Source organism: Podarcis erhardii (assembly GCF_964252035.2).
Source record: "Podarcis erhardii genome assembly, chromosome: 4".
NCBI lineage: Eukaryota > Metazoa > Chordata > Lepidosauria > Squamata > Lacertidae > Podarcis > Podarcis erhardii.
In genome coordinates, this window is record NC_138508.1 from 75,251,781 (window position 1) to 75,264,459 (window position 12,679).

Sequence of the window (12,679 nt, forward strand, 5' to 3'; positions counted from 1 at the left end):
CAACCTAGCAGTTCAAAAGTATGTCAAAGTGCAAGTAGATAAATAGATACTGCTCCAGCGGGAAGGTAAACGGTGTTTCTGTGTGCTGCTGTGGTTCGCCAGAAGCGGCTTAGTCATGCTGGCCACATGACCCGGAAGCTGTACGCCGGCTCCCTCGGCCAATAAAGCGAGATGAGTGCCGCAACCCCAGAGTCGTCCACGACTGGACCTAATGGTCAGGGGTCCCTTTACCTTTACCAGCCCTCACCCCACTTTCCCAAAGCTGGGTAAAAGGAACTGAGTTTTGGGAAGGAGGCAGAAGGGCTCTGGCAGGGTCCTAGAGCCCTCCTTCCTCCTCCTCAAAGCCTGGGAAGTTCTTGCCCCACTTTGGGAAGGTGGCAGGAGGACTCTGGGACTTGGCCCCTTGCCCCAGTGCTCCTACTCAAGGGAGTCAGGTTGAGGAAGGTTTGATTAGATGAACAGTGTTGGTTTTGAGCCTGGGACCCTGATACGAAGGAGGAACAGCTTTTCCCAAATATGTCCTCAGATCATCTTGGCAGGTCCTACTCCAAGTGTCCTCTCATCATAAAGTAGGGAGAGTGGCTCCAAGGAAAAGGACCTTCTCATCAGTAGCTTCCCATCTGCAGAATGCTCTCTGTAAAGAGGTTTTCCTGGTACAGTGGTACCTCGGGTTACATACGCTTCAGGTTACACACGCTTCAGGTTACACACTCCGCTAACCTAGAAATAGTGCTTCAGGTTAAGAACTTTGCTTCAGGATAAGAACAGAAATCGTGCTCCGGCAGCGCGGCAGCAGCAGGAGGCCCCATTAGCTAAAGTGGTGCTTCAGGTTAAGAACAGTTTCAGGTTAAGAACGGACCTCCGGAACAAATTAAGTACTTAACCCGAGGTACCACTGTACCTACACTTTAGATTTTCCATCTTCTCCCAAACCTTTCAACATCTTAAATACTGCACATCTTTTAGCATCTACCGACCTCACCAGCATTTCATATAAACACACCACTGGTTTTAGTTACTGTGGGTTGATAGCAACTGATGAGTTTTTGCCTTGGAGGGGTGTTCTGCTGAAAAGCAAATTGTTGAATTGCAGGAATTGCAGTTTGATTTTGTTTTATCTTCCTTTGTATGCCCAATCCAATAAATATTTATTGCTTGTAGCCGCAGGCAATGGCAAATGCAGTAAAATGCCTATTAGCACAGGCCTAAAAACATGGATAAATGTACACCCTGACTTTGTATGTCACCTAGAGCCACATTTGCAATTAGGGGACGAAGAAATAAAATGAATAATTAATACTTCTAAAGATGGTGCTTGCTATTAAGCATTGATCGGCTCCTTGGAAATTGCAAAGCCTGATGCAGTGCGAGCGCCCCAATATATCAAATCTAGAGATGTGCAATTAGAAGTCATAATGTGGAATGAAGACCTAAAACTGGATACTAACAGCATGTGGATCAGCGGCAGACATATGCCTGCAGAGACCTTCCAGGGTATCCCCAGGGTGCCCTCCCCATGCTGAAAGCAGGATTGAAGGACGCATTCAATTGCAGCCTGTAGAACAGGTTGTGATGTGTGCTTGGCAGCAGGGTGTGTGTGTGTGTGTGTGGTGTTAACAAGAGGTTCTCCATTTTGCATATATGCCTACAAGTCCAAAGCGGTTGATGATCATTGGCCTACATGATCTGGGTGGTTCTGGCAGTGAGGTTCCCCTGGCATGGTCAAAATCCATGCAAAGTGAGTGGCCACTACTTCAATCAGGCAGGCTGCTATGATAAATGGGACACATGGTGTTTGGCTTCAGGAATAACTGTGCCCCCTGCCCAAATCAGGCTGCAAGCTGGCTGAGATGTAGGAATGCAGCTTCCTGTCCAATGGCGGACTCTAATGTTACATTTCCTTGCTTCTGTGATTGAAGCTGCATGTAGGGCTGTGGCCCCCACTTCCTTCAGACCCTGATGGTGGGGCTGAGGGGGTGGAGAGAAAAGGCAAGGAACTGCCTGAGACAGAGGCATGCACAGGGGGAAACTGGTTGGCAGGGGAAGAGTTAAGCATTGCCTCCTACCCAATGATGGTTAGGTCACCAGGACACCTGGTTAGGGTTCTCCTTCCCCTGCCTTAGAGTAAAGGTCACTTAAAAAGAAACACCAGAGAGAAGTGAAATACTTGCCAAAGACTGTTCTAGCAGGAACAGATTCTCTGTTTAACCAAAATGATACTTGGGATAAGATCACCGTCATAATACAAGGAAGGTACGTCTGGATGACAAAATAGCCAATCTTCCTTTTCAGGTGAAAGTGTGCTCTCATTATTGTATATTCACCTAAGGTGGCAGAAGAGGAGAAAACGACACACATAAGTTATCAACAAAAGCCAGAGCACCGGTTCGCAAACAGCTGTCTTCTGTCTAGCAGTTCTTCCATATGACAATACTGGATGGTTCAAACAAAAGAAATGAACTGAGGACTTCTTTTTGTACTCATAAGCCACTGGCTGGGAACAAAAGCATACACACATTTAAAATGCTCCACTCCAAAGAATCCTCAGAAATTTTTACCCCTAGGAGAGTTACAATCCCCAGCACCCTTAACTACAGTCCCCAGGTCTTTGTGGTGGTGGGGGGCAGTCTGTGCTATAAAATAAGGTGAGGACAGAGTTAGAGCCAAGGAAGACCCATCTGCTTGAAGCTTATTTCTAAGCTGAGATGCTCCCTGGTACCCAAGCTTCATAGACTTTGTTCATGATGTTTCAACTTGTGCTAGTACCCTGCCTACCTACCCAGTTGTTGGTGAAGAAGAGTGACCTTCCACGGTCCCGCTCAATCCATGTTGTGGCCCCACGTGGATGCTGCTGGAAAATGCTTCCCCATAAGTGTTTATTTATTTATTATGTGGAGCATTTATTCTGGAGCACTGCACAACTTATGGAGGAATCCTCATGCCTCTGCCACACATTTTCAGTGACAATTAGCACTGACAAGGATTCTCTCCCATTGTTGTGGAGGATCAATTAGTCTTTGTCCATCTAGTGCCCTCAAGAAGTTTTGGATTACAATGCCCATTGGAGGTGCCAATCACAGGATGTGCCGCACGCACACAATTTGAATGGCAAATTGTGGGGTGGAGTGGGCTCGACCCCCTCAAATATTTTATTGGGGCTGCTGAAGGGACCTAGGAGTTGGCTCCTATGATTGTGATCCGAAACATCTGGAGGGCACCAGGTTGGCAAAGGCTGCAGCATAGTTATTGTCACATGGAATCATTTCTGTGGCTTCCACTGGAGGACCTGGTCTCAAGGTCTGTATCATTTCCACGGATAGTTCCTACCCCTTACAATTGTATAGCATGATGATCTACAGACTGAAGGCAATTACTGTGTCCCGAATTACTGTCTCCTTGTAGGTTTAGTGATGACATCACCAGGGCTGAACTCTATGCAAATTTACTTTATGCAATCCACTACACACCTTAACACAGAATTTTCCTTTGATTCCAATAATCCATAAATATGTGGATCTATGCGCACCAGTAGAAAGGAGATGCCATAGTTTGCATAAAGGACTAATATGCTACCAATTTTTGCACCTGCTGAATACATGAAATGTTGTTCAGCTCTTAAAGAACATAGTAATTCCTACCAAGCACACTTAAGGATCTCCAGACTGTAGAGAGATTGTATCTTGCAACAGGATTAACTCAAGGTGAGATGTATATTTGCTGTGAGGAAAAACCTAGGTTAAAAGCTGAATATGCTGGCTGTAGTCTGGTTTAAAATAAATAAATCAAGTCACTCCCTAAAACTTAGGGTCTCATTTAGGGGTAAGCAGGCACCAAATGAGAGCAAGAAATATATATATGAAAGTGTCGTCCCTTTTCTCAAAAAATACATCTGGCTTCCCAAAACTGGCAAGGCCTTAAAGTTCTGCATCCTTTGAGTCCAGGTCTTTCCATCCGAGATCCACTGCAGAATCTCTTCTTGAGATTGGTGCTTCCTAGCAAAGACCTGCAGTGGCTGTCCCAAAGGCTGGTTCCATGGAGCTTGGTACCCTATCCCAAGTAAGGTGACCCACATGCAGAAGCAGCCCTCTGCATCCTGCTCAGCCCACTGAAAGCAACACATTATTTCTTTATTGTCTTTCCTCCAAGGAGGCCAAGGTGGCATGCATAGTTCTCCCCACCCCCATATTATCCTCACAACCACCCTGCAATGTAGGTTAAACTGAGAGTGAGCAATCGGCTTAAGATCACCCAACGAACTTCATGGCTATGTGGGGATTCGAATCCCTGTCTCCCGGGTCTTAATCCAACACTCTGACCACCACACCACACTGGCTCCTTTGATTTCCAACAAACATATTGCAGGCAGTATCCATGCATGATGGTGGTTTTGGATTTTGGACCAATCTGATTTCAGTCCCCAGTGAAGAGCAGAAGCAGCCCTCGCTGTGAGCACATCTGCTTCATATCACCCTGAACCTTCCACCTTCTCACCAATTGTTGCAGGTCTAAAATTAAAATGGCATATTATTTATAGGTTGTGTGGTGCTGTGTGTGGGGGGGGGGTGTTGTTTTTTCTTTTAAAGAAGCAATTGCAAAGGGGGGAAATGAGGCAGGAGCAAAATACGCAAACTGTGAAATTCTTTCACGGGTCTATGCTTGTTATTTTCAGATCCCACAGCTCTGTGGAAGGACAGAACATCTTGGAAATCCGTTCACAAGTAACCCCGATTACAGGCCTCCTGCGAGCTTGATGAAGCCCAGAAAATCCATAGCTGACTGATGCTTCCCCTGTGTAAAATCGGATTTTTGTATTTTGCTAATCCCTGGTTACAATCTGTGTCCTGCTCTTTGTGATCCACCCTGCAATCACAACCCAGCCCGCACAGATGTAACCTGGGACGTTAGCAAGGGGGGAAAGAAAGCAGAAGACGGGGAGGGGGAGAAAGAAAGGGAAAAAAGCAAACCTATTGATGTTGAAAACCAACATTTTATTTGCTTAAACCTTTGCAAACCTTAAGGGAGGCGGTGCCCCCGGGGCACTAACATTTTGATTTCTGCTACGAATCTTGCTGCTTCCTTGAGGCTGCAGCTGTTTGCCCCCCTTCGCAAGTGCCCTGCAGAGTAGTGGCCGAGTTGAGTCCCCTGGCACCCTGGAGCGCCCACCGCTCGCTTGGGATTGTGGTTTTGCTCCGAGGAGCCGCGCACGACCCTAGGAGATGCCTCGGCACGCGCTCTGGATCTTCCTCCTGGCGATTCTGAAGGCGAGAGGGGAGCTGCCTTTCATCGCAGAGAACAATGCCGCGATGATGGTGAACTGGTAAGAAACTCGGCCGCCTGCTGCTGCTGCTGCTACCTGCCCGCACCTGGTTTCATCGTACAGGTGCTCCTCTAACTTCCACCATCCCTCCTCCCCTGCCCCAAACAAAACGAAAGCTTTTTGACTTGTGGATCGGTGCGCGCTTGCTTTGTGGAGCTCTGGATGTGAGGTTTGGGGGGAATCGGTGCGAGCTTAGCTTTGATCAGACAATTGCCAGGTTTGTGGCGCTCCGTGCGAAGTTCCGTTCCGCTGCCGCCCCTTCCTCCTCGCCCACCCACCCCTTACTGTCGCCCTTTGGATTTCAAAAGCAGCCCGCTGGGCTCTCGACGGGTCGCCGCTTGGGAAGAGCTGCGGGCGCCTTTGCTGATGCGAACGAGGCAGCTTGGAGCTGCTGTGCCATCGCTTCTCCTTCCCATTAGCCCCGTGTCTGCCTTTGTCTCCATGAAGGGATCCCTTAAAAATAGCCCTTCCCCTGATCGAACAGGCAGCTCCTCCGCCCCACCCCGGATCAGCCCCGGGAGACCCTGCTGGTTTTCCTCCGGAGGTCTGCGCCACCACCCCGGGGACAAAGGAGCCCCGCGTTTCCTTCGGCGGCGTCTCCCCCGAGGGGCGCAGCGTGCGGCCCCCTCGCTCCCCCCGCCCCGGGCGAGGTGCTTAGTTTCTAATTACCGCACAACGCCGTCCCCGCCTCGTTCCCAGCAGCGAAGGCGAGGCCGTTATGTAACCTGTTGCAGCCCCTCTGTCTGCCGCCCCCATGTGACTCCCGGGCCTCGGTCCGGGGCCGCGGCCCTCCCTCCTCCACCCCCTCCGAACGCGCTGCAGCCAATCGCCGGCCAGGATTGCCCTGACATAGAACCCCGAGCCAGGCCGGGAGCGGGGGAGGGGGGTCTCACGTGGGTGGCTGGGCGCGGGATTAAAGCTTCTTTAGTTCCCTAATGCTGCCACATCTGGCGCCTCCACTTCCAGTTAGGGAGGAAATGGGAGAATCCTTCGGGTTAGCGCCTCCTTTGCAGCCACGTGGTCCTTCGGACACGCTGCAAAGCCAGGCAACAGCTGCCACTCCCCCCCCCCTCTCTCTACCCCGCCCGCCTCCAAATGCGTTTCATCAAACAAATCATTTTAAAGCTCGAGAGAGAGAGGGGGGGGGAGAGATCAAAACGCGTAGGCGGTTGTTCGCCTCCTGCAGGAGGGGAATAAGCCGGCACGAGCGAAAGCAGCCTCTGCAAAACGCGGGGGAAGCTGCGGGCGCCTCGTCCCCGGTTCCCCTCAAGGGCCTTCCTTTCCTTAGCGCCCAAGTGTCGGACTATGCTGCTGCTGCTGCTGTTGCCGCAGAAGATTTGGCCTTGGTGGAGCAGCTGCACGAAGGCAGCCATCCAACAGGCGCAGCTTTTCCCGGGTTGTAGAGATGCGCCTCTTGGATTTGTGCTCATGCAGCTGTTAGAGACAGGGTGGAAAATATGGCAAGTTCAAGAGGTATTCGAGAATTGATTTATGCTGCTTGCTAGGTGTGTCCTGTATTCAGGACATGGACAAAGAATAGCATTTCCTTTGGATTGCTAGGTTGCTGTCACTTTTAGAGCAGGAGTGGGGTGGGGTCCTTCGGATGTTGCTGAACCCCAACTATCATCAGCTTCAGCTGATAGGGCCCCTGGGAACTGTAGTTCAACAGTATCTGGCAGGCCACAGGTGTTTCCCCCCACTGTGTTTCCCCCCACTGAACATAGTCCCATAGACTAAGCTCCTTTATCACCACAATACCTATAGCTGCCTTTGCGTACACACCCAAGCTTTTCATACCTTTTCACTCTGTATTAATTAAATGAGAATCACTACGGTCTCATGCACATGTGTAGCCAGGCACGGACTGTAGATTGGAATCCTCCTCCACACACCTAAAAGAGTGTGTGGTGTAGGCTAAGCGGCACATTCATCAGCCTAGATGTGTGATGGCCCAAATCGAACACAAGAAAAAGCATGCAAAATCAGGGAGTCTTTGCATGACACACTTGTGTCACACCTATATGGTAGAGAAAGGCTGAAAATGCATGTGGCATTTTGGATCCTGGACGCTGTCCGAGCATGAATTGGGCATACCACAACCTGACTGCATGCTCACAGTCATTAAAGCCACTGAATTGGTGGTGCACACATGCAGTGTTCTCACTTGAGCACTGCAGTATCCAGTGGTGACTTGCATGGGGGAACGAGGCATCACAGGTCAAGCGTTTCTGTATCAGCTTCTCCTCCTGCAGGGATGGGGAACATGTAGTTCTCTCTAGAGGCTGTTGAACTCTTGACTCTCATCAGCCCCAGACAACATGAGGCTGGGAGTCTGGGATGATGGAAGCTGTTGTCCACCAAAATGGGAAGAGCTGCAGTTCCCTATTCCTGTCACTAGGCTTTTCAGTGGGTTCTGCTCAAGCAAATGGTATATATGCATGCTTGAGCGAGTATTGCCTCCTTTTCCAACCCACACCCAAACAAGGCAGCAGTGTGCAGTGGTTAGAATGCTGGGTTCTAATGCCCAGTTAGCCATGAAGCTTGCTGAGTGACCTTGGGGGCCCGTCACATCCTCTCAGCCTAACCCACCTCACGGGGTTGTTGTGAAAAATTAATGGCGAGGGGGAGAATGCTTGAGCTCCTTGGAGCAACGCTGGAATACAGATGCAATGATACATAAATATCACGGGCAAGGGAGCACCAATTATTTAATCCACACTCACTGTGAGAACAAAAGAGGGACCTTAAAAATGTGCCTGAAATTTCCAGAAGTAAGCTTCTCATTTTCCACATTGACTAAAACATCGGAGGTCCAGGTGGCTTCAGTGCTAGGAGTGCTTTCTACCAGCTTTGGCTGAGGTGCCACCCATAGCCATTCATATAATTTAGGTACAGTGGTTCATGCCTTGGTATCCTCAATACTTGATTATTTCAATGCACTTCAGTCTGCCCTTGAAGTTGATCCTGAAGCTGCAGCTGGTGCTGAATGCAGCTGCTAGATTGCTATGTGGAAAAGACTACTATTATCATGCAACACCTTTGTTCAGGGAATTGCAGTGGCTGCCAATATGCTACCAGGCCAAGCTCAATGTTTTATTTTTGGTATATGCAGTAACATCCTCTGCATCTCAAGACCAGGTAACCTGAGAGACCAGCTCTCACTCCACACCACTGTTAGACCACAACAGTCCACAACTGCTGACAGTATCCCATGGCTAAGTGGGTCAGTTGGCTTTCAGTGTCATTGCACCGTGTGTTTTTTTAATGGTGCAATACCAAGATAGGAAAAAAACCTGATTTTTTTCTAGCTTGGTATTGTTTTTGAATTTGTCCACAACCAGCATTTTGAATCTGCCTGACTCTTGTTTCATTCTGATATTCTAATGCTTCTGTGATGTGTTACTTAGATGTTTTGATGTTCAGGAATCTAAACTGTTTGCAAAAATAAACACATGAGTTGCCAAAAACAGCATCCCTTCTCCCTCCTCACCTGTACTGGTAGTGATGTTCTCAGAATCGACAGTTTGCCCCATCAAGTGATACTGGTTGAGCCTTGAACCATCTTCTGCTACTACCACAGATGCAGCTGGGCTGTGAGTCCACACATAGATCACTTCGGAATTGGGATAAGCATCTGGCAAAAAGAGCATGTGAGAAATTGAATCTGGAGATTAATATTCATAGACTTGAAATCTTACTCGATAAGCAGGGCTTAATTCCAAAGCTCAGCTCCAGAATCTCTTGCTAGTGTCAGGATTCAGTCCTGCACACATTTTATTCTGACATCAATGGAGACTGAGAGCTTGGTATTTCCCCCCTCCCCACCTAGTCCTCACACATTCTAGATCTGTTGCATATTTTTGCTCTGAAAAACACTTTTTGAGCAACTGGTTTCTTTCTGAAAATAAAAGCTTATTATAGGTTTATTCTAGACAGCCCCATAGTGTGTCCATTCGAAAATGGGTGAAAACAGATGTAGGCAGTCCCAGCAATGGGGGCAGTATCCGCACCTGCCCAGTGACACTGTGGGTGGGTATATACCCATATTGCAAGCACCACCATTCACCTGGAACATGTGCAGGGAGGAAAATGTGTGGATATCCTAATTGGGGAGGGTTTCTAAATGCATACCAAGTAACTGCCCCCACCTTTGCGGACAGCAGAATTTAGAATCAATCAAATGAAAGCAGCTTATTAAAGACAAACATGGAAGATTCCAGGCTGAGGAAAACTACATATTTGTGCTACAAATGGGTTAGTGTGATACATCCAAAGACTGAGGATATGCATGGTGACCAAAAGGGGATCTTGTATAGTGGCAGATAGAGAGAGGAGGTTTTTGGGCAGAGTGTTTAGACACAAATCTCTCCCTTTATGGAAATTCAGCACCAGTTTTCAACTGTAATGGAAAATGCTCTTGTAAATGTATACCCTTTCTTATTCCTAGGCCTCGGGAACTATCATAATGTTTCCATATTTCATTACTCATTTAGCCTGCAAGGTAGTGACTACTATATCTTACAGATGGGAAGCGGGAGACTGGGAAACAGTCAATTTCACAGAGCCATTCATCAGCGAATGGCTGTGATGAGCCTCCAAGCATTTCAAAATTCCTGCGCAGAAGGCAATTCCATTAACATTCAAATGGTGAGCAGATCAGCACATGTCTTCTCCAAATTGCACAACAGGCTGCGACTTCTGAGCTTGTGCGCACCCTATTTATATGACAAAACAGCGGCGCGTGCGGTTGTCATGTGAGGTTGCCTATATGAATGAGACTTGCACGCCTGTAACAAAATTGATTGTAATTTTTCTTTTGCTCTGAAACAGTCAATCAGTATAAGGATTCACTAAACAGGAGTGGGGGTTTCTAAAATCCGTGTAGCTTTCAATATAGCATAGGGAAATATATATGTCAAGCCTCCATGGATTGTGACCAGAGCTGGCTCAGTTTTTTGTAGGTCCCAGGCAGTGGCTCAGCCACAGAGTATTTGCTTTGAATGCAGAAGGTCTCAGGCACCTCCAGGTAGGACTAGAAGGGACTCCTGTCTACAATCTTGGGAAGCTGCTGAGAAGGAGTAGGCACTGTTATCCCTGACCATTGACCAGGATGGCTGGTTCTCATGAGGGTTGGAGTCCAACAATATCTGCAGGGCCACAAGTTTGGATTCTACTGTACACAGTACTGACCTTGATGGACCAATGGTTTGACTCAGTATCAGGTAGCTCAAGGAGTTCTATCTCCTGTAGGTTCCTACTCTGCCATATAATGACACAAGCAAATGAGCAGGGTGGCCTCTGAAGAAAGGGACCAGGTTCCCCCTGCCCGCTGTATGCTATTGACATGCCAACTTGAGATCAGCAGCAGATGAGCTGCAACTAGCTTTCTGTGGGGGGAGAGCAGCTGTGGAGGGCAGGACTTCGAGCCTGGTGCTGATGGGTGACTACTGTTGCTTCAGAACCAGCCAGGTTGGTTGGCCTGGGGATTCTTCTTCTTTCTTCTTCTTCTTCGTCTTCTTCTTCATTTTCTCCTCCTCTTCCTTCCATCACTCTGGTCATGGCACCACTGCTGTGCCCACCTGAGAGCGACTGCGTGACTTTCATAGCTTTATTTGAGCCTGTGCACAAGAAAGACCAAAGATGGCAAGTAGTTCCCTACAAGCAATGGTGGCCTTATTGTGCCAACCTCACTGTTGATAAGATGCCAGGCTAGCTGCTGCTACCCACCAGTCATATTCAGTAGTCCACCCACAGCCGGTACGCCTCTTGGGTTTTCTGTCCGCCTGGGGTTGCGAAGGCATAGGCATTGTCAGAATATATGGCTGGGGGCTATATTTGGCTTAGGACAGGGTGGGAGCAAACATTGTACAGGCCTGATTTAAATGCTGGAAGGAGGATATATATCAAGAAGAGCCTTATTGAGCAAATTAGGAGAATTAATTGCTACAAGAGCTGTATAAAACTTCAAGCTGTAGGAAGGTAATTGCATCACTCCTAAATAAGCAGCGCAGAATCTCTAAGGGAAAAAAATGATGCTGCTTTCAGCCTAGGAGTTAGTGTTTCATTATGTGATTTTGAAGTATTTTAACAATGCAGCCTGTGTTATCTTGCACAATGTAAGGAAAAGAGAGAGGATGTTAAAACTTCATCATACTCTCTTAGCTTCCTTATGATTTTACGTCCATATAACTAATAATAGTACAACTGTAATTCAGGAAAACAAGTTTTTGGTACTAATTTGATATTTCTCGAAAGAGTTATTCGTACCAGCTGCAATTTTTATTTTATTTTAAAGGATATTCAAGGGACATAAAGAGGGGGTGCAATGTGTAATAGCCACAATATATAACAGCCAGATCCCTTGGTTTTTGCATTCATGGTATTCTTCCCCTCCCCCCACCCCACAATAATAAATAAGTGAAGTGAGCACCTTAAGGTGAAAGGATTATGGCTATGAGGCAAAACGAGGCTATAACAATGTTCCCAAATGTCTAATTTATTAACAAATTAATGATTCCTGTTTTAAACCATTACAGTATAGGGAAACAAACATTGGGGAAGAAGAATACATAATTCCTACTCTTGTAACATGGAACACTTATTGGATGGATATGAAGTTGCCTGCAGAGAGTGGGGGAATAAGCATTTCAAATGGTAATAACATTGCCAAATTGGAACAGTATTCCAATTTGACATATTTTGGCCTGAGTACCACTACTGGTGCAATTCGCACATCCAATGTGACTTTTACAATGCAGACTTGGCTTGCAAGAGTAGCCCCCTCCTCAGTTTTCCTGGATCTCCAGTACTTTCTGTCCCCCTTCCTTCCTTCCTCTTGCTCATTGATGTTAATATTTATAGTGGAATATTTATTTTTGGATGCAAAATTTGATCTGGAATGAATCTGAAAATTGATTCTGAACTGCGCGTTGACAGTGGCTGCATAATTATCTCTCTAGGGGAAGCAGCCAGAATCAGTTATTTTGGCTGCTATTGTTTTTTTTCCTTTGTGCGCTCTCCTGCTACACTTGCCGACTTATTGTCACTATAAATCTCGCTTTTTAAAAAGGCCCTAATGGCTGAGCATTGAAAGAGGGTGATTTTGAAGCCGTATCTTTAGAAACTGAAACTATACAGGGCAGTTTTAAATAGACTGGAGCTCTTGTAAGCATGACAACAGGGCAGTGACTTCCAAAGAACAATAAAGTATGGGAGCCCAATTGGGTGGAGTCCAGCATCCAAAATCATGCTACTTTGTTGCAGGTTTAACCACAAGTGTTGGTTCTAAATAAGGTTGCTCTTAAGTTGTGGGTGAACATATCAGACGACACAGCGATTCTTCAAACAGCTCTTGTTGATTCA

General features: G+C 47.2%; 2 protein-coding genes across 3 annotated transcripts in view; one reads left to right on the forward strand and one right to left on the reverse strand.

Annotated features, from left to right (window-relative positions):
- Positions 1-12,679, reverse strand: part of GABRA5 (gamma-aminobutyric acid type A receptor subunit alpha5) — a 74,157-nt gene that overhangs the window by 6,607 nt on the left and 54,871 nt on the right. For both annotated transcript variants that reach the window (XM_081858988.1, XM_081858989.1), the window contains exons 7-8: positions 8,808-8,951; positions 2,172-2,324 (exon numbers count right to left, since the gene is read on the reverse strand). In XM_081858988.1, the coding sequence (XP_081715114.1) occupies positions 2,172-2,324; positions 8,808-8,951 (297 nt within the window). The remainder of the gene's footprint in view (positions 1-2,171; positions 2,325-8,807; positions 8,952-12,679) is intronic.
- GABRB3 (gamma-aminobutyric acid type A receptor subunit beta3) overlaps positions 4,984-12,679 on the forward strand; it is a 191,466-nt gene continuing 183,770 nt past the window's right edge. The window contains exon 1 of the mRNA XM_081858985.1: positions 4,984-5,317. Within this exon, the coding sequence (XP_081715111.1) occupies positions 5,217-5,317 (101 nt within the window). The 5' untranslated portion in view covers positions 4,984-5,216. The remainder of the gene's footprint in view (positions 5,318-12,679) is intronic.